Source organism: Amaranthus tricolor, chromosome 1 (assembly GCF_026212465.1).
Source record: "Amaranthus tricolor cultivar Red isolate AtriRed21 chromosome 1, ASM2621246v1, whole genome shotgun sequence".
NCBI classification, from domain to species: domain Eukaryota; kingdom Viridiplantae; phylum Streptophyta; class Magnoliopsida; order Caryophyllales; family Amaranthaceae; genus Amaranthus; species Amaranthus tricolor.
The window spans coordinates 1,389,247-1,413,970 of NC_080047.1; the positions used below are offsets into that span (position 1 = coordinate 1,389,247).

At 34.3% G+C, this 24,724-nt stretch overlaps 3 protein-coding genes across 6 annotated transcripts; 1 reads left to right on the forward strand and 2 right to left on the reverse strand.

The window, feature by feature from the left end:
* The first annotated feature begins 386 nt into the window (after nucleotides 1-386).
* On the forward strand, nucleotides 387-9,968 carry LOC130797656 (protein LAZ1). 4 transcript variants are annotated; one of them, XM_057660367.1, is made up of 10 exons: nucleotides 416-727; nucleotides 1,345-1,394; nucleotides 1,839-2,112; nucleotides 2,205-2,261; nucleotides 3,025-3,133; nucleotides 5,427-5,611; nucleotides 5,692-5,780; nucleotides 8,057-8,318; nucleotides 8,663-8,914; nucleotides 9,044-9,968. In XM_057660367.1, exons 3-10 carry the CDS (start codon nucleotides 1,960-1,962, stop codon nucleotides 9,395-9,397), a joined length of 1,461 nt encoding a protein of 486 aa, XP_057516350.1. In that variant the 5' UTR covers nucleotides 416-727; nucleotides 1,345-1,394; nucleotides 1,839-1,959; the 3' UTR covers nucleotides 9,398-9,968. The 4 variants fall into 4 exon arrangements, with proteins under 4 accessions (XP_057516341.1, XP_057516350.1, XP_057516357.1 ...); XM_057660358.1 differs by lacking the exon at nucleotides 1,345-1,394 and having other exon boundaries at nucleotides 387-727; XM_057660374.1 differs by lacking the exon at nucleotides 1,345-1,394 and having other exon boundaries at nucleotides 1,801-2,112.
* A 371-nt stretch (nucleotides 9,969-10,339) lies between these two features.
* Nucleotides 10,340-14,518, reverse strand: LOC130797684 (small nuclear ribonucleoprotein SmD3b-like). Its single transcript, XM_057660393.1, has 5 exons — nucleotides 14,196-14,518; nucleotides 11,243-11,295; nucleotides 11,094-11,160; nucleotides 10,948-11,004; nucleotides 10,340-10,691 (listed from the first exon to the last, which is right to left on the reverse strand). The coding sequence occupies exons 1-5, from the start codon at nucleotides 14,352-14,354 to the stop codon at nucleotides 10,647-10,649; spliced, it is 381 nt and encodes a 126-aa protein (XP_057516376.1). The 5' UTR covers nucleotides 14,355-14,518; the 3' UTR covers nucleotides 10,340-10,646.
* Nucleotides 14,519-17,572: 3,054 nt separating this feature from the next.
* LOC130827135 (protein PELPK1-like) lies at nucleotides 17,573-18,499 on the reverse strand. Its single transcript, XM_057692775.1, has one exon. The coding sequence runs from the start codon at nucleotides 18,497-18,499 to the stop codon at nucleotides 17,573-17,575; it is 927 nt and encodes a 308-aa protein (XP_057548758.1).
* Between the last annotated feature and the right edge of the window lie 6,225 nt (nucleotides 18,500-24,724).

A 24,724-nucleotide genomic window follows, 5' to 3' on the forward strand; every position in this document is an offset into this window, starting at 1 on the left:
ATTCGGGTTATGATCATATCACCCATATTTCTGATCTTGGTAGGATCGTACAATCCCAACATTATTAAGATCCTACTTAATATTCAAATTGCTCGCCTATTTTTTGATCATAGAGTCGTAGAATTGTAGATCAGAATCGGACTTATGATAAACGTGGTCTCGCCTGCTAAGAAAAAGGGCATATTGACTTTAAAATTGGGTATGCAATGGCTGACGAGCTTTTGAATATTTGAGCCCTCGAACAAATTTTTAAACGCTATGTCACATTTCGTTCAAATCCGCCCAATACACCTCTTGGAGCAAGTACATTTCGATTATCGTCGCCCTTCTTATTCTATCGGTCTAACCTACATTAGAAAAATAAAACACAAATAAACAAGTGGCCAAAGTTTGAGTAGGTGAATCATGTCTCCAACTTAAACCCCCGTTGAAGCGACTCGGGTCGACACTAGACGAACCCCAATCGCAGATTCGCAGGTCTCGTATTCACCAACCCACACCTTTTCAACACTTTCATCCATTATCAACTTCCTTAAAGTGATCCAGTTAGGCATTTAATATTGCGATCGAATTCAATATATTCTTCATATATTCGCAGCTTGTATATATTGTCATTCATCATTCATCATTCATCATTCATCATATTCTGTTGGAAGATCCGGTCAACTGTAATCATCCACCAATACTTTTTCTTTGTTTTCATCTGAATTTCAATACTGGGTATCGGGTATGTTTATTTTTCTTTCTATCATCTCGTTATGATTTTGGAGCTTAATTGCTGCCTTGCTGGACTGTATCAGTTGTTCTTGTTATTTCTATTAATTTCACCCTTGAAAGTTGGTTCATTTTTCGGTTCAATGTTTATCATATGTGTGCCCAAGTAAGGGATTTTTTTTTTTTTCGAAAAACCATTTTGTTGTGGAAAAGGGATGTTTTTATAGTGTTTATTTTGGTTGAATTTGACGGGTTTAAGGTTTATACGAAAAAGATGAGGTGTGTTTTAAATTTTGTTGTTTGTTGAGGGAGATTTGTGAGTAATTTATGTATCTAGGGTTTTAATAGAAAAACTGAGTTGGTTAGAAATTTTTTTGTTTGTTGAGTGAGAATTGTGAGTATGTTATGGTTTTAGGGTTTTTATTAGAAAAGATGAGGTGGGTTTTAATTTTGATGTTTGTTAAGTGAGAATTGCGGGTAATTAATGCGTTTATGGTTTTTGTTTCAAACTATGAGGTGTGTTTCTGTTGTTTGTTGAGTGAGAATTGTAAAATTATGTTATAAGTCATGACTTGTGTTGCTATTTGTCTTGCCTATTGCATATGCGGGCTCATGTGTATTTTTGTGTAGGTCTTCCTCGAGGGTCTAATGACCGCAACCTACTTAGATCTTTGATAAGGGTATGGTCTACCGTCATTCAACCCTCCTCGGGCCTGATATACTCAGTATTATGTTGATGATGATGTTGAATGAGAATTGTGGTAATTTATGGGTTGAGGGTTTTTGTTAGAAAAAATGAGTGGGGTTTGAACTTCTGTTTGTTGATTGCAAAATATGGGAACGGCAAAACACTATGGTGTCAAATGTTTTCAATACACGAGTGGTAATATGCTGTATTATAGAAAAAATGAGGAGGGTTAAAAAAATGTTTTCCTTGGCTGAATTTTGTGGGACTGATGGGCTTATTATGTTTCTAGTTTTTGTTTGATCGAACCATTATAGCTAATCTATTTTACTATGAAACTGTGAGGTAGGTTTGAAGTTTTTCTGTTTGTTGATTGACTTGTGGGAATTTTCTTGTGCTAGGGTATTGAGTACTGAAGTGATGATGTTTTATTGGACAGGAGCCAGGGTAGTCCTTATGGACATGTATTGATTATTGAATATGCAACCAGTTTTGGTTTCTGATCATTATGCCGGTTTTGTCTGACACAACCGGGCATAACTTGCAAGTTATTGATACTGATGAGGACAAACAATCTTTTCATTCTACAATTCGATTCAGAATATGCTGCACCTTCATGGGCGGTTCTTATTGCAGGTGTCTTTGTGATACTGACCTTATGTCTTTCCTTATATCTTCTCTTTGAGCACCTTTCTGCTTATAAAAATCCAGAGGTTTGGTCAATTTCTTTGTCTTTTCTTATGACTTTACTTATTTTTCTGTTGATTGTAAATTGATTGTATCCTCTTTTTTGGTGCTTTTTCAGGAGCAGAAGTTCCTAATTGGGGTCATATTAATGGTTCCTTGCTATTCTATTGAATCAGTAAGGATTTGCTTTGGTTTATATTTTGCTGTTACCTCTGTTATTTCATTCTCAATTCAAGTTTATATTTAGCAAACGCACACAATATTCTTATCATCATTTCTAGAACGTCAATACGTCATCTGCTGCTTGTTTCAAGGAAATAGTAGGATTAGTTTCTCAAGTTCCAGGAACACAAGATATATGAAGTATCTTCTTAAAAAGTAATTTGATTATTGTCAATTTTTCATAAATGCATTTTAAAGCATTGGTGTTTTGTGCCAAATTGTCTGATTTGGTCAGTAAAGCTGTTAAGGTGTCTAGAACTTCTCGTGTGTTTTCACTTGGACACCCTCATAGAACGCTTAGCAGCCACGTGCATCTCTTCTTTTTGTTATTGTGCTCATATTCATCTTTTTTGTTTCTCATTAGTGCTGATTTTGGGGTTCTTAATGCTTTTAAAATTCAAAACTTAATTATAATCTAGTAAAAATTTTTCCTGCCATGATGTTTAATATTTCGTGATTATCTTCTGTGCTATTCTATTCTCTTGATATATACTGAGCTGAATTGATTTTTATCAAATAAACAGATTTTAACTAATTAATAATTTGTTTTTGACTTTATTTTTATCCAATCTGGTTGGAGTGACTAAAATTGAAACTCAACTTTTTCCTAATTTTTGAGTTGGAAATTCAAGCAATTGTCTATTAAAATTAATGTTAAAAGGTAGCCTGTTGCGTTACTTGTTTTCACCTTTAATGATAACCTTGTATTCATGCAGTTTGTTTCATTAATGAAGCCATCAATAAGTGTTGACATTGAGATATTACGAGATTGCTATGAATCTTTCGCAATGTATTGTTTTGCCAGATATCTTGTGGCATGTTTGGGTAAGTTTCTATGAGAAAATCTAAAAGGAAATTGTTTACTCCTAGTTTGCAATTACACTTGGCTTGCTCTGTTGACCATTGTTATAGTCCTTTGTTCTTTAGGTTGCTTGAAATTTGTATGACTAGAGATTCTAGCCAAAATTCATTGTTTCTATCTTTTGCTTCTGGATTATGATTCCTTTCAAATGCATATAAGTTTGTTTCTCAGCTGCATGCAGATTCTTTTAGGACAGCTAGTTTGGCTAGCAGTGCACTCCCATTTGCTTCTGTCCTTCATTCTGCTTGCGGTATTTAGTTTCAGACTTCTGTGAATTAAAAACGTTATTTACTTTTTAGCAACTGTATGTCATATAATGACTGTTTATGCAGATTCTATGTGTAACATGATATTCTGTTTTTTAACATGTTTATTTCCTCCGTATAGATGCTTATATGGAACTGAGTGCTTCAGTAGAAATCAGTTCTTGGATTTATGTTTGTTAAGAATGATGACTGTTTGCGTCTTACGACTTCTCCTTCCTTTATTGGCATCATTAAATGTATTGTTTTCTTATTATAAAGATTTAGAAGTAATTCTATTTGACTTCCTTTTCTTACTATTCAGGCAGAAATAGGTAAAAAAAGCTAATCCCCTCCAATTGGCAATGGTGTCGTGCTGTCTGCCCCTGCCATGCTTGCATATGACATATTTCATGAATTGGCTTGCTAAGACTGAAGAGATTGATTGAAACAAGAGACTGTGTTAATGAAAAAGTGATTTCCTTTGTAGGAGTGAATATGAATATTAGTCTTCCTTTTTTTATAATTAACATGGAACTAGATTGTGACAGTCCCACAACCAGTATTGCTCCTACTTCCATTTAAAACTCCAAAAAGAGACCAATACTAAGCCTATGTTAGTAAGTACTTGGACCTAAATTGGTTGCGTTTTTGTGTATAAAAATAATGACTTCTTCAAACTTTGGGGTTGTCCACTGATAGCTTATGGTGTTATTTTGACTGATGGATTACTATTGTTTCTTTTGAATTGTGATTCTTTTTTCCGAGTTTTCTGATGAAATAAGAAAAAAAATGAAAATTGAAGATTGCTCAGTTTACAATGATCTGAAGTCTGAAAAAGCATGTTCTGTTTCACTTGTTGCTCTATCACGTGATTATGTTTTATATGTTTCAATCATTCAAATCAAAGTAATTTTATGGAGGTTGTGACAGGAAACTTAGTCTGACATACTGAATCAATGCTTGCTTATTTTAGTGTGTTTTGGCACATGACAGTCACCTAGGAGATCATCCATCATACTGAATCTCTTTTTGTATTAAGTTATCTCCCATGCTTTGTGGAGGGACTGAATCATCCTTCAGCTATAAGTATCAGCTAAGTGTAAGTCACTAAATTGTAACACTCAAATTCTAGCATGTTGGTGGTTATAGACTGAAGTGATGTATGGCTCTTTTTTTAACTAAGGGAATCAGTGATGCTGTCAAGTGTAACATTTTGTTTCATGGTTCATGAAATTGGCTTACCTTTTTTGATGGGCAGGCTCGTATACCATTTTATTTTTAGCAATTACTCATAACTAAATTCCAAACGAGCCTTGTGTCATTTCTCCCATTGAAGCCTACATGAGATCTTTTTTATAACCCAAGCCATGCTCTGTAGTGTGTACTAAGCCTTCAAAAACCTAATAACATATTCAAGCATGTTCAAGAGGAACATAAGTGGTTGTCTAAGACAAAATGTGCTTGATCAGAATTTTAGTTAGAGCATATTTAAGCCTGTTCAAGAGGAGCTAAAGTGGTTGTCTTAGACAAAATGTGTTCTATCAGATCTTTGATGGAGAGTTTTATTGTTTTAGTGTATTGATTTTGGTAAATTGCATGATAGATGAAAACATTTACTTATTTGGAAATGTATCTTGCCTTCATTGTGGTGGACTGGTGGTGACTGCAATTTTCTCTTTTTATGATTTCCTAGACATTGATTCTTTTCTATGTGAGAATTTTTTGCCTAGGTGGCTGTAGCTTTGTTATTTGGATAATGTTGATATCCAGTGTCCTAATCTTTTCAAATGTGCTTTTCCCGAATATGTATGTGTATGGTATCTCTTTCTTATAAGCTTTTGTAACATGTATAAAGTTACTACAAATTATGAATACCTGAAATAAGAGTTTGCCCTCTTGTACATTAACAAGCTTGCAAGATGTTACTTGAAAGAATTTTTACGTGTAAATTATGCTTAAGCTCCACGTGCAATATCTCTCTAACTCCCATAAATACTTTTTTGTCGTGAAGGTGGTGAAGAAAGGACAGTTGAATTTTTAGAAAGGGAAGGACGTGCAGCTTCAAAAATGCCGTTGTTGGAGCATGGTTCTGAAAAGGGAGTTGTAAAGCATCATTTTCCAATGAGTCTATTCTTTAAACCTTGGAAACTTGGTCAATGGTTGTACCAAGTAATCAAGATTGGTATTGTTCAGTATGTATGTGTGAAACTCTGGTTTTCTGATTGCTATTTGTATGCTCCGTTTTTGGGCATTTGTTGATTTTTTTTTTGTTGTAGATGATTATCAAAGCTTTGACCGCTCTAATAGCTGTTATTCTTGAAGCCTATGATGTGTATTGTGATGGGGACTTCAAGTTGAGTTGTGGGTAAGAAAGATGACCATTTGTGCTAAAAGATATCTATATTCCATATGCCTTAAAATGTGGTTTTAGTTATTCCTGTTGCATTTTACTCTATATCACTTGCAGATTTGCAATAATGCAATAAACTACCTTGTACGTCGTAGCTATTTGTTAATGTTTTCTGTTCTTTCCAAAAATCGTATTCCAGCATTTGACTGGATTTGACCTTTATAGGGCCCTAGTTGAATGCTCTTTGTAATTCTTTTTTCATATGCATTTTAGTTATTACTTGTTTGTTCGTAGTATTTTTGCAGTTTGAGATGCGAGCTTTTAACTCTTGAGGGAAAATTTAACAAATTTAGTTTTCAACTAGTTGTGTTCTTTCATCTAATGTGCACTGTGTAGGTATCATATGTGAGTGATATTTCCCTACCAGATACAGACTTTTGCATGATTGAAAACCAAGGAAGCTTTTCCCTGTCCCCTTTTCGCTTTCAACATAAAAATTAAGGTGAAATTAGATATATTTAGTCTATCCAAGAGGTGTTCATGGCCAGAAATTGAGTTTGGCTTGCCTTCAACAAACTACCAGCACCCTAAAAATTGTGAATCGTCCTAGCTTTAGTGAACCTAATTTTTTGGCACATAGTGGTCATGTCCTGTGGAAAAACAGGCTTGTAATCAAGCTTTTTTCAAATAAAAAAGAAAAAACACAAAAGGAAATATTACATAGCAAATTTGTTTCGTTACATGTTGAAGTCTCAAATTTTCAATTGAATTGTTAAAAAAGAACACCCCGCTACTTTTAGAACTCAAACCAATGAACTTTGGTTTGCAAACCGACCCGATTTGTTGTGTTCTAAGTCACATGATAACTAAGATGGAGGAGAGGTGTACATTTTGCAAAAGATTTTTGTGATGAAGCTGATTTGATTTGTGGGTGTTATTGTTTGAGATTATCCTCAACCTTAAAATTGTAAATTTTTAAAATTGTTTCAGTCTAAGTTAAGATCTAACATTAATGGATGTCTTCGTCCGTTCAACATTAAAAATATACCCGTCTGTCTGTTTTAGAGCAAATGGGTCAGGTCTGACTTGGCGGACAACCCCTCAATAAACATCTCTAATAAGTGCCCTTTTAATGCTTTTATATGCAGTCACAATCCCTCTCATAGTCACATTGCAGATGACTGTAGGGGTTCACTACACTTTGGCATAAGCTCTATTATTGCTGGCTATTTTTTTGGGTTCGGAATTCCCTATCTTGTTTCATTCTGCCACTCAACTGAACCTTCTGGGTTCTTAGTGACACAATCCCTAGAAAGAAGGCGTGTTGTCTTTATCTTTTTTGTCAATCTTCAGAAAAAGCAAATCAACTTGAATAGTTGTCTGTTTGACATGCCTCTGATTTGGATTTTGGTGTGTTTGAGTGGAGATAGGTGGTTTGCATTGAGCTAATCCGTGTGTAATGGCTAGAAGCCTATACCTCCAACCTGCAAACTTGATCCTCAGTTCCTCATTCATACGTACTCAAACTCATGATTTGCTCATTTAAACATCTGAAACTAAGCTTTGCTTGATTTTCGAATGCCTTAGCACTTGGTTTGTTGTATGCAAGTTTTCTAAATCTAAAGAGAATTCTGAATTATTAGTCTCGTTAGGCTTATTGAGATGATTGTGATGGAATCATGGATGATATGGTGGGAATCTGTAGGTTTGCTTTAGTTCTTAGGATACATTACTGTGCACGTGTCTGTATGTTTGTACACTTATATATGTGTAACTCAGTATCTGTAAGGCTATTTAATCTTCCATAATCATTTCAAGTTGGGAATATGACAAATTGATTTTATAGAGTACTTAAGATAGCCCTAAGTTCTTCATTAAAGTTTTTATTATTACTCTATCGGCACGTTTGGTAATCGGTACTAAATGGTGGAAATAGTAATGGAAATTAGTGTAATTTTAGTAGGATTATCTCTTAACAAGTTTAATGGTCATAGTTATACTCCTTTAACAATTTTATTTTCTTCACAAAATTCATTCCAAGTATTACCATTTGAACATGTGATATTTAGTGTTGAAAAATTGTGAAGAAAAAAACTTTTTTAGATCAAACTTTGAAATGAAATGATACATATCAAATTTACACTACAAATCGTTCCAATTCCAATCATTTAGTACTGATTACCAAACGGGCTGTATATTCATTTTTTACTTAATGGTGCTGTAATGTATTGACCAACTCCCGTATTTTGCACTCAATATGGACTACAGTTGAACTAACATTTCGTTTGTAGGTATGCTTACTTGGCGGTAGTTCTGAATTTCAGTCAGACATGGGCGTTGTATTGTTTGGTGCAGTTCTATACAGTTGCGAAAGATGAATTGAAGCACATAAAACCGTTGGCCAAATTTCTTACATTTAAGTCCATTGTGTTTTTGACGTGGTGGCAAGGGATTGCCATAGCAATTCTCTATGATCTTGGCCTGTTTAAAAGTCCCATAGCTCAAGCATTGCAATTTAAATCAAGCGTTCAGGACTTTATCATATGCATAGAGGTATTTATTAAAATCACCTTTTTGGTTGATGTAACTTTTTTCTATCGGCTTAACTAGCAGCATAGATACCATCTCCAATCTCCTGTTTTTATTCTGGCATTGGTTTTGAAGATTTAGATTGTTGGAATCTAAATAAGCATCCATTATTTCGTCTTACTTTTAAGACAAATTGCTGTAGCTGAGCACCTGTTTGAAAAGTATGTGTCGTCATGTAACTTGTATTCGTCGAGCTTGTGCATCATAGTTCATGTTGCTTCCTTGTATTGACTTTTGCATGAAAAGTATGCAGCGATCTCTATTTGCTCAACTGAAGTGTAACTATTGTATATGTTTCATTGGCTCAGATGGGCATTGCCTCTATTGTACATTTATACGTGTTTCCAGCAGAACCTTATGAAGCAATGGGAGACCTTTTTCCTGGAACGGTTTCTGTCCTTGGAGATTATGTGTCAGCTGATTGTCCTGTTGATCCGGACGAGGTTCGGGATAGTGAACGCCCCACAAAAGTACGCATACCACAGCCCGACCTTTCTGCCAAAAGTGGCATGACCTTAGGCCAAAGTGTTCGGGATGTCTTTTTTGGTGGCGGTGGTTATGTAAGTACCATCCTGCTCATATCTTGTGATGTTATTACTATATTTGTTCAATTTCCTACGAAAAAAATGGAACTTCAATACTTCCTTTTTTGCAACACGACATCTGACTTTCTTGTAACCGTGTTTTAGATTGTTAAAGATGTGAAGTTTACTGTCAATCAGACAGTGGAACCAATGGAGAAGGGAATCACAAAGTTCAATGAGAAATTACATGAGATCTCACAAAATATAAAAAAACGAGACAAAGAGAAGAGGAAAACAAAGGATGATAGTTGCATTACATCTTCGCCACCAAGGAGAGTGATTCGCGGTATTGATGATCCACTTATAAATGGCAGCATAAGCGACAGTGGGACCTCAAGGGGAAGGAAGCAAAAGCATCGGAAAAAGGCAGGCTATACGAGCGAAAGTGGAGGTGAGAGTAGTGACCAAAGCTACGGTGGAATTATGATCCATGGTCGTAGATGGGTTGTCAAAGAGTAGTTCAGAATATTTCCGAACTTGTAGAAAGCACACGAGGGTGTCAAGTATCGTGATATCATTCATCCTAAAACTACATAGTGAAGCTTCATAGTTTTCAGCTACAGAACTTTGCCTTAGCTTGGTATCCAACGTTCGAATACAAACTACAGATGATCGATTTGCCAAGTCTTGTGTGTCGGTACTTGGGAGCTTGTGCTTTTTCCCTTGCCTACATGTTGCTTGCAAGCCTATATTAACCACTGGATTCTATGGTTCTTCCATACCTTTGCTATTTATGTGGGTGAGGAGGGATGTGAAAGTATTCATGTATTGCATTTTCATTGACCTATTGAGTTTTGACATTGAAACTCTTGAATCACGGGCCACAGCACCCCAATAATCTGATCAAATTGGCAACCTAACCCGTGTTGGGTATGATTGTATTGTATATTTGTAGATCCTAAACTACTTCTGATTCGGAACTCAAAATTCACCTATTTAGATTTTCCTTATTAGAACTTGTTTCAACTTATAGTACAACCAAATTGTACGCTTTTTAAGTAATAATTCTGTCGTATACTCGTATTATAAATCTCTGCATCTTTTTTCCGAAAAGTTTTTACATTAAAAAGATAAGTATTTTATTAATGTATGCACTATTTTTCTTGGACAATTTTGACGCTTAAGAGAAAAGCAGAGCGAGTATCAACTCTGTATTGAAGTTCGTATGATAGTAACATTAATCGGTGTTACTCAATAACAATGAGTAAAAAAAGTTGTAAAAAAAAAAAAAAAAATCTCCTCTTTAAGATAAAAAAATGTTGTTAATTTAACTTTCATAAATTCTTGTGAGACGGTTTCTTTGAAAGACCGTCTCTAATTGAACTAGCCCAGTATATATTTTTTAAAATATTATAAGTAGGCATTAAGAATGATGTAAGTAAACATTTAAGATATTAAAAATAAGCATTAAGAATAACGTAAGTAGACATTAAAAATACGGTAAGTAGGTATTAATTTTTAATGAGCTAGGCCTCTCTCAAAGAGAGAGTCTCTCAAGAGACTAGCTGTTAAAACATTACAGTACCTCTAAACATTAAAAGCAAATTAGCAAAATACTGCCATCCTAGAATCAAATCAGTTTCTTATGTATAGGTTCAGATGTCCTCTATTGCAAAACAGAAGTCTCAGACCATACACCGAAATCCCCATTAATCACTGCTATGAAAAAATCTTGAGACTGACCAGTTGCACCTGCTATCAGTAAACTCTACCTACGCACCGGTGGCACAACTCCCCTTCCAGAAGCCTGAGCCTGCAAAGTGAGCAATGACAGGGGCATTAATATACGAAATAGTGAAAAATAACAATAGCAAAACCCATCATTTAGGAACAAGGCTTTGGTGATGCTGTTGAGTGAAGCACAATGACGCATCATCCAAATACACGACAACGCCAAAGCCTTAATTCCAACAAACCTTGATGGTGTATCAGTCATCACCCAAGTAACAGGAAAAAAGAAAGAAAAGATGGCATAGAAGTTTGAAGATCTTGAGCATGCACAAGCTTACCTTTGCCCGCATTGCTACAGCACGACCGCGTCCAACCCCAAGTGATGCGCTCTTTCCCTAAAAGGGAAAATCAATCATGTGATTTTTCCTAAAACTAACACTAAAATAGAAGAAGAGATTTACAAAATAGTTTGTGGTTAAAAAACCTTGATTCTTGCGTCTAGACGTTTAAACATTGGTGCATTCTTCAGCATATCTGGTATGATAATAAACCTGAATACACAGATCACAATTAGCGACACAATATAAAAACACAAGTACACAACACCCTTAAGGATAAATGATTGTTATTCACCTGACTCTACTCCCTCGAATGAATACATGCTCCAGTTGAGAGATCTTTCCATCCTGCAGACCGAAGGACAAATATCAGCGATAGGAAGCAGAAATCCCATCTTACAATCTAAATTATCAAGCATAACAGCCAATAGACATTGTACAAAGGAGATGAACCTTCATAAATGGCATTAATTAGCATATCATGCCTCTTTGGGAAAGCTATAGTTATCTTAAAGACATAACATGTGAATGCCAAATGCAGATATATACAACATATCTTCTCCCCTATCAAGAATTCAACAAATTAGTTTCAGGGTAAAGTGTGATCTTTGATTCCCCTGAAAACCACAGAAAAGGGGGATAAATTTGAGGAATTATTAGTTTGTATTACAAGTGACGTAAATGTGGAATGCCTCCTTAATTGATAGTGGAGGTCAACCATGATTTAGAGGTGATTCCAAAGAAACATAGCCGCACAACAGAATGAGGCTAGACATTGGATCCACATCATGTGACATTAAGTTACCACATGTTCTCTCTTTTAACTGACCCCTATAGTGGCATAATGACATGCACATTCATACTTCCAACCAAAAAAGGGATTCATAAAGACTGGAGTATAAATAGCTGTAATCCCTCCTCTTATAGAATTACTCAGTCCATCATCCATACACTTAGAAAAACATAGGAACTCGTTTTTACTTTAGAACAGTGTCTTAAATTAATTACCCTTTTCTGCAACAATTCATAAGTGTTTCCAGAAAGGAAGACTAATCAGAAGTTTGTTTCTAGATGTTCTTGCAAGTGACGAAGTTGCTGGGCATATGCCATATATGATTCAGATTACCTTTTCACCTTTGTCAAGTTATAGAAGCTGAGTGTTTACGAGTCCACTTAACTCTATTAACTCAGTAGAATAAAACATGAATCTCTCTCTAAACAATACCTTTCTCCCCCACAGCTCACATTTTCAAATGTAATCTTATCCTACATATCCTTGGTGTAATACTTTTCATAATCAAGCAAACGGCTATATACTAACTTCTAGCTTCAAACACTGATTTTGTAACCATTTCATTCACCACTACAAGTTTTAGTCTTAGTGCCGGCAAGTAACATATTTCTCAGGTGAGACTCGAGTTTGATTCTCATTGACCCCCTCCCGCATTCTACCCTATGACCCAAAATCCTCATTTTCATTTTTCCAAATATGTAGATTAAAAAAGAAATTAACAATACCATCTATATAGTAGCAGATGATCGAGATACACAACTTCAATCCCCAATGAAGAATTTTCACCAACACATCCAAGTTCCAAGATTTTGCAATTAGAAACATTTCAACATGATCCTTTGTGTCACTAACTCACTATACAAAATCTAGGGTGATAAGAAACTAGCCACAATATGCACAAAATCATCAAGTCCATAATCACTCTTAGTCTCCGCTTGCTCTAGACAATGTAAATGCTACAACCTCCAAATCCTTTCACTAATCTAAGTATCCATTACTATCCAATGCAGATCACCTCTAAAAAGCCTACACTCTTATGATTGCTAAGCCCTTTCCTTATAACCTATCATCAATTATACAGTTTTATAAACAAATCATGGACTATGTTTGTTATTTGTTAACCCTCATAATCACTACACACCCTCATAATCATAAGCAAGAAAGATAAATAGATACTTCTTAAAAAAATCTTCAAAGAGTCTAACCCATCAAGCTTTGTGGAAGGAAAGACCTAAGGATCAATGTAATCATCATCTAATTGACCATGAAATTTAGTAGACGAGTCCACACCCTTCTTAACTTCCAAAAAGAATCTTAATGGAGATCCTAAAACTATTTCTACTAAGCTTCATAAAATTGACTAGGAAAAGGAATAATATTGAACAATGCAACCCACAAGAACAAATAGTATATAGTAATGAAACACAACTCTGGTTCCTAGAATTAACAATGTACTCATACTCCTTTTAGCTATAGCCTTAAGCTACTAGTGATCTTTGTGTATGATTGTAATCCTCCATAAACTAAACCCAAAAATAATGATCATATTATGCTTTATTTTCCGAATTGCTGAAGATAATTTTGACACTTATTTCTGAGACTCACAGAGTGAGTGTAGCTAAAAGGAAGCAAAATGTTATGTCATTAGAAGGTTCTCTAAAAATGGTGTGAGGGGTCTACCGATAATTATCAACCATCTACAGGATTAAACAATCACCTAAACAATACATAAGTCAATTTAAAAAAGCAAGACTGCGAAAACAAAAGAACAAATAACAATCAATCTTGAACTTTTAGCAGCAAAACTTCCAGTGAATGGAATATAAGCTGACATGCTCAACTTCCATTTGCAGAGATCTCCAATAAGAAAGTAGCAGTCGTATCCAGTCAGTATAGGACAATAAATTTCATTTAAATTGTACTTCTATAATTCAGGGTTGTACCCTGGTAGTGTAAAGCGTAAAGAGTAAACACCACCATTATCATCCACTCCTATGCAAAACATTTGCATTCAACCAAGACATAATTCACATTCCACAAGAGCTCAATACAATGAGTAATCAATATTAAGCCATACGGCAATATGAATCAGTGCTCCGTAGATTCTGAAGCACGCGGATCAATTAAAATGCTGAACGTTCTCCCAAATTATGTCTCAACGATACGTAGTTCAAACCCTAAAAACTTAGATTTCAAAGTAAAAAATGAGAAGGCTACATCATACCAACAAAATAACAATTACAAGAATCCGAACAACATGAACAACAAGAATATACCAAATTAAAATGAGACTAAATTCCCAAATCAAAGAAAAAATCCTAAATTCAAAGATAAACAAATCGGTACTTCTGAGAAGCAAAAAGCTACAAAACCCATGTAACAAAATCACTAGGAAAGAAAACCCAGATAGAAAAAATGCTTAAAATAAAACCCAGAAGAGAGGAAAAGAAATAACCTTAGCAGTGAAGGTAATGTTATCAAGTTGACAGTTCCAGTTATCTTCACATTCAATCATGGTGCCTCGATAAAGTTCACCACTTTTGAGTTCAACAGTTACCACATGACCTGTGGCTTCGTGCATCAACTTCACCGGTATTCCTAAGCTTCTACTCATTCTTCCTTGAACGGAAATCTGAAAAATTTAATCCTCTGTTTTTTTAATGAACCCTAAACCCTGTTGTACTCTCTCCTCTCCAGTCTCCACCTTTTCTGCTCCAGAGTGGAATTTATTACTAAGTGAGAATATGTGGAGTTGAGGCTGAGTTAAGCGGTGTCGTTTTGCCGCAGGGCATCGGCCAAAGTTTTATTATTAGTTGATCAAACACTAAACAAAAATATTTGCTAAACCAAAATAAAAAATTATTAAGGTTAATTTTTTTATTGGTTGTAGATTTTTACTCGACCAGCAATTTTATGCGGTTTTTGCTAAATCAAGAGTTTGTGACCATCGGCTACTATTCTGAGAGATCGTTTCTCTAAAAGATGTTCTTAAGCCCAGTTTATTAAAGTTTAATGTCTATCTTTTCTCTACATTTTCTTTTATAGACAGACTCAATTAGAGATGTCTCTCAAAAAGACCGTCTTTCATAAAAGTTTGTGACAACTTTAATTACAAATATTTGGCAATAAACATTTTGACAAACTTAGAGAAGCTGAGCTCATATCTTGTAAATTTTTGGTCAATGAATAATTATTTATACCACTATAATTAAACGGAAAAGTAGTATTAACAAATATTGAAATATAGTAATTTTATACACTTTTTTCGTTCTAAATTACTTGTAATATTACAATTATTATATTATTCACTCTTCATATTTAATTTTCGATTAATTCTTAATTTATAAGTTAAAATATACTAAAGAAAGATTTTGTTTAATTTATCTCAATAGAAAAATTATTAATATTAAATTTTATAATTTTTTACTATATATATATAAAAATATTAAAAATTAAATTAATATATTGAAAAGGGAAAAAACAAACGTTATGAGTATTTTGTGGAGGAAGTATACAAGTGAACTACATAACATAACATCAATATTATGTCGGTTGAGACGACCCACCGAGACCGACGCAATAGCTATAGGCATACTCCTATGCCTTACCTACTAGCATGTTCTCAGTGACCCTCCCTTTTCGTCCAAGCATCAGCGACAATGCCACCGCCACTACCACCAGAAACATCCAGCCGCCGCCATTTATGGCCGTAAAAGTCAAATCAGGTTAAACGGCTTTGAAAATTCAAGCTGTTTTCTGAATGATAGGCTTTGAAATTACAATTATTAATACTGTTTCCTGCTAATTTATTGTGAATGTTTTTTCTTTTTTAATCGAATTTTGGTTAGGGTTCAATTTAGGGTTTTCATTTTCTCATCCCCGCAATTGCAACAGCATAACGGCTATACTCCTGCCTCTTCTTCTGGTGAGTTTCTCATTTATGCGTTGGGATTTTGTGACTCGAACCGAGTCTAAGATCGGGTTTTAAGATGAAATCAACAGATGGATCCAAGTGCGCGGGGTGTGGAGTACTACGCAGGGCGCAGAGTAGCTATTAGTTTTTGGGTCGGTTTCTTTGTAATTGTTAACCTAATTTCTTTTTATTAAGTATATACTATTTAAACTCCTCTTGTAATTAGAATCAGGTATGATGCATGAAACACAAAAGCGATGAAAACTAAGAGAGAAAAAGCTTGGAAAGCCATTGTTATGGTTTCTCGTTTATCTTATAATCTCTCAGTTTATAGTGAAAAGTTTATTTTCGGTGCCGGTGGATGTAGCTATCACATAGACAGTGAACCATGTTAATTTCTTGGTGTAATTTCTTTATTGTTTGTTTGAATCTTTATTTCGTTATTGTTTTCATTTTTGTTTCTACTGTCAGCATGCTTAACGGTTTCTGTTGAATTTCTTCTAGTCAATTTCTAGAGACGTTCTTAACTGAAAAATACTGAAACATTGAACCCCAATCCATTAAAAATTAGTAGAATGTACTTAAAATCGAATAAAATCCTAAATTTTACAATCATCATTGAATGTTATCCTTTATTCCAAGACGTTTGTCAATTTTGAATTGTTTATTAGGAGCAATTGCCGGTGTACGTGTAGCTTAACAGATCGAACTCAGAGAAGCACTAAATTAATTTGCCCAATTTTAAATTGCACGCGACACGAAATTAAGACCGAAAATGTGGTGTTTAATCATCAATAATATAATAAGTGTTTAATTATAATTTTATTTTTCAGTTTCTTTAATTTCTTTCGATTCCTTTATACCGATAAAATTCAGTTGCCGTCAATCTGTAAGTTTTTCTATTCTCTTTCTTTATTTTTATTGTTTAATTGCTTTCCATTTTAGTTTTAATTATGTCTAGTTTAATTTATAGGGTTTTGTTTATTGTTTTCTTGTTAGTTTCTATGTGGAGTGAGTAGATTTCTTGATCTCAATTTTGGTGTGGAATCATATTGTTTGATTTATTGAAGTGTCACAATACTATTATATGAGTATCATTCTCATATGACTTTATCAGCTAAGTAGGTTGACATCCACAAACTGAGTAAATTCTGATAAGTACATGCACAATTTTTAATCATACATTGTTTTCTGTTCATGCTAAAACCCTTGTGAAATACCAACGAAAACTAGAAAATTGTATATGTATTATATCACCAAATGAAAGACTGCATGATATGCCAAATTATCTTGCTAAAAAACAGAAAAAATGCACTGCTATTAACTCGAAAATGCTGATAAGAAAATACAAATATTACACACCCGTGATACAATCTCAAATCAAACAGAAAACATTTCAAACAAAGAGATTTACTTTTGTCAACCTTGTGTATTAATTGGATACTACCATAAGAATAAACATTTTTTCTTATAAATGTAACTTGAATCATGTAAACCCCTTAATAAAAATCTTGTAGTTACATGTAATAATAATCAAATGTATGTAGTTTGAATCAACTAAATACAAAAAGAGAGAATAATAGGTACATACTTAAATTTTAAGAACATGGAATTTAGCCATTCATGCTGAAAACCATGTGAACTAGAAAATTATTTATGTATTATATTACCAAATGAAAGATGTGCATAAAACTTGTACAAAATATCAAGAGACGGAAATAAATGTGCTAATAACTCGAAATCAAGCCAATAATTAAGAAAATACAATCATCACTCACCTATAATACAAACTCAACAAAATAACAAAATGTTTAAACGCAGAAATTTTTTGGTGGTACGCTATTGTTAAGTATAAGTGCGTATAACACATTTTTGTGATATTACATGATCTCAGGAAATGGAACATGCACTTCAAGTCTTTATGGTTTGCTGGGGACGACCGAAAGAGTAGGCTTCGGCATTTCTGGGATCACAGGCTTAGGCAACTCTGGCACTGTTGGCTTAGGCACTTCAGGCACAATTGACTTTGGCAGCTCAGGTAGTGTGGGCTTTGGAAGTTCAGTTTCAATTGGCTTGAATTTGGGTTGTTCAGGAATAGGTTTAGTGATCTCAGGAACAACAGTTTTTGGAACTTCATGCACTTCTAGTTTTGGAAGCTCAGGCAAATTGGGCTTTGGTAGTTCATGCACTTTTGGTTTTGGTACCTCGGGTAATTTAGGTTTTTGTAGCTCGGGCAATTTAGGCTTTGGAACTTCATGCACTTCTAGTTTTGGAAGCTCAGGCAAATTGGGCTTTGGTAGTTCATGCACTTTTGGTTTTGGTACCTCGGGTAATTTAGGTTTTTGTAGCTCGGGCAATTTAGGCTTTGGTAATTCATGAACTTCTAGCTTTGGAACCTCAGGCAAATTGGGCTTTGGTAATTCATGCGTGTTTGGCTTTGGTACTTCTGGAAATCTGGGCTTTGGCAATTCATGCACTTCTGGTTTTGGTACCTCAGGAAATTTTGGCTTTGGAACTTCATGCACTTCTGGTTTTGGAAGCTCAGGTACACTAGGCTTTGGTAGTGCAGGTTTAGGCAGCTCGGGCAAAGTAGGCTTTGGAAGGTCATGAGCATCAGGTTTTGGTAACTCGGGCAAAGTAGGCTTCGGAAGCTCATGCACTTCTGGTTTTGGTAGCTCGGGCACAATTGGTTTTGGAAGTTGAGGCACATCGAGTTTTGGTAAATCAGGTTTAGGAGGCTTGGGGACTGAAGCTTCCAAAAGGCGGCGAGCAATCGCAGGCATTGTGCTTGCATTAATCAGGCAAGCAAAAACGATTACAACCATAACAAACAAACGAGTTCCCATGGCTTTAGAGCTTTAAAGAAGTGAATAAAACAAGTGTTTAAAAGAAGGCTCAAAAGCTTGTTAAAGTGAGTTGATTTTCTATTGCTTAGAATATGGTGTGATGGGTGTTTCATAGTTATATTTATAGGTAAGGTATAGCATACAGTATGGTCTAACAATATGTGTTAGGTGTAAGAAAATTGAGCTTTTTGTTCAACTGCTCAGCTGTTATTTTACCAATGAATCAGGATACTATCAGAATTAGGTTTCTAGCTAAACTAATTCTTCATAAAGAGATATTTTAATGGTGGAAAACTGGAGAAATTCAAATCCCACAGCCACCAAACCTAGTTAGAAAGTGATCTTTAATTAAACATAATATGTACTCACTCAGTACTCCTCATTCTACACCGCTCTATTTATTTGTCCTATTAATTTTGTATCATTTTATCATTTTATTTTTTGACTAAAGGCGCTTGTAGCTTAATGAATAGAGCATCTGCATGTTGAGCAGAAGGTATCAGCTGGGGGTTTTTTGGACTGCGCGCATCCTCTTTACTCCTTCCTTGTGGGGAAACATGTATGATTTGTCCGCATTTTTTAGGAAAAAAATACCCCCCACCACCCAAAGCCTTGCCTTGTACGGGATAATGGGAATGTCCTTAATCGTTATCTTTATTTTATTTTTTGGCAATGATCCCCCTCTTCTTTTAATCTCCCTTAAACTTATACTATCTCTCTATCTTATTATCTTAACCCTTCCTTTATATTCTCCATTTTTTTTTGTCACACTCATTTTCTTTTACTAAATTTTACTCATTTACCTATTTGTGCAAAATGAAAGAGACTGAAAGAGTATTCCGAAGTAGAATTGTTATAGGTTGAGCTGCCTTGCAAAATAGGCCATTTTTGAAACTAGCAGCCTAGCATGCTTGTACTCTTATCATTGCTGAAATTTATCTATGGCCAAAGCCATTCCAAAGTTGTCTTTTAACATACTCTGATAGTCTATTTATCGTGCGTACACCTGACATATTTTTTTAATTGATCTAAAACCTAATCCAACCTGACTAGACCCTTTACTTTTACCCTCTTGAACTTACTTTAGTTATTATTTATTTTTCTTGTTCATACTCATTTGAAATTATTTTGAGTTGATGGAACTAATTTTAGAATTTACTCATTATAAAAACGAACTTGAGACGCTTTATGTCAATCAACCAGCACAAAAATTCTTACGAATATATATATATATATATATATATATATATATATATATATATATATATATATATATATATATATATATATATATATATATATATATATATATATATATATATATATATATATATATATATATATATATATATATATATCTTTGGATTCATCTAATTTGTGCTATTTACCATTTTATTTAAAATTGACAGAGTATACGTAATATTTTTTGGATACAATCATCAATAACTTATGCTTTTTATCGAGTTGGTTTCTTAACAAATCTAACTAATTTCCATATATACAAACAAATAAAATAGATAAAAAATATATTAATTATCTAAAATTAAATTACAACAATGATAAAGAATGAGAAGTACAAAGGATAAATTCCATTGCACATACACACATAATACAACAATACAACCTCAGAACATATGAAATTGGAGAAAAATAATGCTGAAAACTGTCATTATCATTGTACTCAGTGTATTCCAACCATAAGAACTATGATCAGGGTCTCGAGAGTGAAGAAAGAATACAACACATACCCATAAAGTAGGAAAACTGTCAACAAGAATAAAACTGAAGACATAAAAACTAGTGCACCATTCCTTATTAAGTATATTAAGGCACAACAATTCCACCTACATTAACATTCACACCATTAACAGTAGGCAGTTGTACTCCTAATGTCTGAACCAAATTACGCTTTGGCTTTCCGAGTTTAGGCATTGTTGGGTTTGGAACAATGGGCACATCGGGCACAGGAAACGTAGGCACAGGGAGTGTCACACCAGGAACTGTTGGCAATGGTAATGTAGGAAGATCAGGTACCTCTGGTAGCTGTATCAAATTTCGTTTAGGCTTCGGAATTTGAGGTATTGTAGGATTCGGAAGTTGGCCTACTTTTGGAACCAATGGAATTTCCGGCAGTGTCACCACCGGAAGTTGTACGAGGCTGCGAGCCGTGACTGTGCTCAGTGTGCAGGCACTAAGCATCAGACAGAACAGAACTAAGTGAGAAGCCATGTATTTGTGTTTATGTTTGTGTTTGTGTTGTGTGCATTGTTTGTGTGTTTTAGGATGTGTATTTATAGTAAAGTTAAGGTGATTATTCTGTGGATTTATTAGGTGGAATAGATTGCTTATGTATTGTATATAACTGTCATTTAGACAAACATTGCATTACCTTCACGTGGGTATTTTTTGTTTTTGTTTTTGTTCTTGATGTAATGCAAGGGAATATGATTTGGGAAGTTGTATAATAATTGAGCTTTATATATGAAGTGTAAATGTTTGATACAAACATATTATTATGTAAAGGAAATCCTTAATGTAGTGTTTGGGAATAAGTATTTCATTTTAAGTTATGGGTTTCGATTATGAAATCATAAATGAAAAATTTGATAATGATAAAATTTGAATAGTCATTCTCAAATCCTCAATTTCTAATAGAGAATGTACGATTATTCTTTTTAATATTAATTCCATTATCCATTATTATTAGTGATTCCGACCTAATGATGTTTGACGTGTTGAAACTAAAATATGTGCAATTTTATCATAAGGCTATTAATATTGTGGGATGAGAGTGAATAAACATGTATCATAATAAAAATTTATGGAGTAATAAATCAGGGGATATGAATATTGAACGGCAAATGCCAAGTACTATTATGTTTTGACCTACTCAGCATTTCATCCAAAACTACTTTTGGCTTTTGGTCAAACAATTAAAATAAACATAAATCATAATAAAAACTTATAAAGTAGTTTGTTCCTTTAATTTTGTTGTTTCTGATATATTTTATAAGAGTCTTTTTTAATTGAATGGGACAAACTCAAAAAGACGAAAGAATAAAGCTTACAATAATAAGTTCTAATTGTTTATACTCCATAACCATTACATCTAATATTAGGTAGTTTTTTAGTATCCATGTTTTAGCTTTTATGGTCGTATTTACCTATTTTGACTGATACAAGTTATTTTTAATTCTTTAATAAAATAGCTTTTGAGATAAAACAATTTTTAAAAAAACTTTTGATGGCAATTTTGAGAAGTTGCACTATACTACTGTTTTAAAATCTTTTTACTACTTATCATTAAAAAACGTGTTTATCATCATATTCATACCTAATACCTAAGGTATCCTGCCTATAAAAAATTTTGAGTAGAGTTTGAGAGGAAAGAAAAACGACAACTTATTCCCATAAAGAGAAACACAACAAAAAGTTCCTCAACATAATAAACTAATGTAAATTATCAAGGAGGCCTTAGCATATTGGGTATCAAATCATATGAATGGCAAGACCTTAGGCTCGGTGTTTGATTTGGCCCGGAGAAAAGCAAGTCATTCAGCTTGTATGAAATTTTCTCATGGACGAACAATTAACCTCTTTTCTTAATTGACCACTTTAAGATTATAAGTAATCACTTAATTAATTAAGATTATAAGTGATCACCTTAACATCACTTAATTGATTTGGTTCCCATTTTCAATGATTTCCTTTCCCCCATTTAAGTTTTAGGTTTACCCAAATGAGGTAAACCTCATTCCCCACCTCCCCCTTCACTTTGCCATTCCATTCCCTCCCTCATTCAGCAACCTCTCCTCTCCAAACCCTACTGCTTGCCTGCCATTTTTCTCCTTCCTCGCACCTCCTTCCTCACCAAAATCGTTGGCACCTCCTTCCATTCGCCGCGCCTCGTTCATCTTCCTCAAGCTCTCATCTCTTCCTCGCGCATCCTTCCTCCTGCTGCTGCGCCTTTATTCTCACTCTCGATTTTGCTCCCGCCATTGTCAAATGTAAGTTAGTAGCTGATTTCTCACTCTCGTTTCCTTCACTGCTGCTATTACTTGCTGCTGTTCAATCTCTGATTTCCTTCACTCTCGTTTCATTCAATCTCTGTTCAATTGCTGTTCAATCTAGTTGATTCTCTGTTGAATCAGATTCGTGTTCTTTGGATTTAATGTTGGGTTGTTGATTATTACTTGCTGGGTTGTTTAATGTATGGTGATTATGGTTGATTTAATTGCTTGATCTAATTGCTTGATTTTGTTGGGTTGTTGGCGTGTTAATGCCACTGATTTAATTGTTCTGGTGATTATGGTGAGGAAAATTTTGTAATTGAATTTAGAGGCTGTTTGTTTTTGATAATGTATGGTGAGGAAAATTCTAATAATGATGATTAGTTCACATAATCCTGATTAAGAGGCTGTTTGTTTATGAAAATCTATGTTGTTTATTTTTGGATTTGGGTTTTTTTGTATGCTGTTTGTTTGGTTTTGAAGAATACATGGAAACAAGCTACTTGGTACTTGTTTGATGTTCTTATTAATGTTCATTTCTACAGAAAATGGCTAGCATTGGTACTTCTTTGAAAAGGAAGAGAAATTGGGAGTGCATTCGGTTCATAATTACTATGACTAATTGTGTTGTGTTACTACATTTGATGTTGTACTCGATGAGAAAAATTATATACGATTCCCATTATGTTAAGCTTGATAAAAAAAACTAGGAGAAAAATGAGATTGCACAACTTGAATAGAATGATTAGAGAAAGTGACACTTTGTGTAGGAACTATCTTCGTATAAATCGATACACATTTGGTGTACTTTTAGAGATGGTTAGAGATATTGGTGGATTAAATGAAACAAGAAACACATGTTTGGAAGAGATGGTTGCGGGTTTCTTATACACATTAGCTCACCATAAGAAAAATAGAATGATGGGTGCACATTTTTATAGAAGTGGTGAAACTATTAGTAGACAATTTCATGCTTGTTTGTTAGCAATCTTAAAGTTACATGCTATTCTTCTTAAGAAACCAACACCGCCGAAGAATATTTCAACTTAAGGCATGCAAAAGCTAGAAATGTGATTGAGAGATGCTTTGGATTACTCAAGGGAAGATGGGGGATTCTTAGAAGTCCTTCTTGGTTTAGTTTACAAACACATGGTCGAATTGTACTTGCTTGTGCTTTATTACATAATTTGGTAAAGAGATACATGCTTGCAGAATTTGATGATGAGAACTTGTTTGAGGAAAATGATAGTGATGATAATGATGGTGATGATAATGATGGTGATGATAATGAGGAAGATGATGTGGAGTACATAACCTCCATTGCTGTAACCGATCCATGGACGAATTTTCGAAATACAATGGCCCAATATATGTTCAATGATTGGAGGGCTAGACAACGCAGACTTACTTTGTGATGTTATTCCTTTTTATTTAAAACCTCCATTTCTTGTATTTGAACTTCAGACTTGTATGTTTATTTCATGCTTGAATATTTCTTGTATTGAATATTTGTTGGTTCATTCCATTTTTATATACATGCAATTTTGTTTACTATGATCAGTATGGTTCAATATTGTTTATTTGTATTGAATGTCATAGAAGATGGATGAAAGTAGTGCTAGTGGAGGTGGAAGGGGAAAAAACAAACGATTTTGGACTGCCCAAGAAGATAAGGCTCTTGTGGAAGCATTGTCAGAGTTAGCTGTTGATCCTCACTGGAGGTGTGAAAATGGATTTAGAAGCGGCTACATGGTTCGCTTAGAGGAGCTCATAGGTAAGGCTTTTCCTGGTTGTGGTTTGAAGGCTCTACCACACATTGATTCTCAACTTAAGACACTTGTAGCCAAGTTTAGGGCTATTTCTCAAATGTTAAATACAAGTGGATTCGTCTGGGATGATGAAAAAAAATGATTTCTGTAGATCGGGCTGTTTATGACGAGTTTTGCAAGGTATGCCAACCTTTGTACATTTGAGATTGTTTACCATGATCAGTATGATTAAATTATGTTTGAGATTGTTTGATGATGTTGTACATTTGATCATTTTGAGATTTTTTGGTTTTTCAGAATCATTCGAATTGCAAAAACCTGTTTGGAGTTTCATTTCCGCACTTTCATGAACTCATGAATGTTTACGGCAAGGGTTACGCTACCGGAAAACCAGCTGAAGATTATGTTGAAGCAATCAAGAATTTGCAAAATGTTGCCCCTCCACA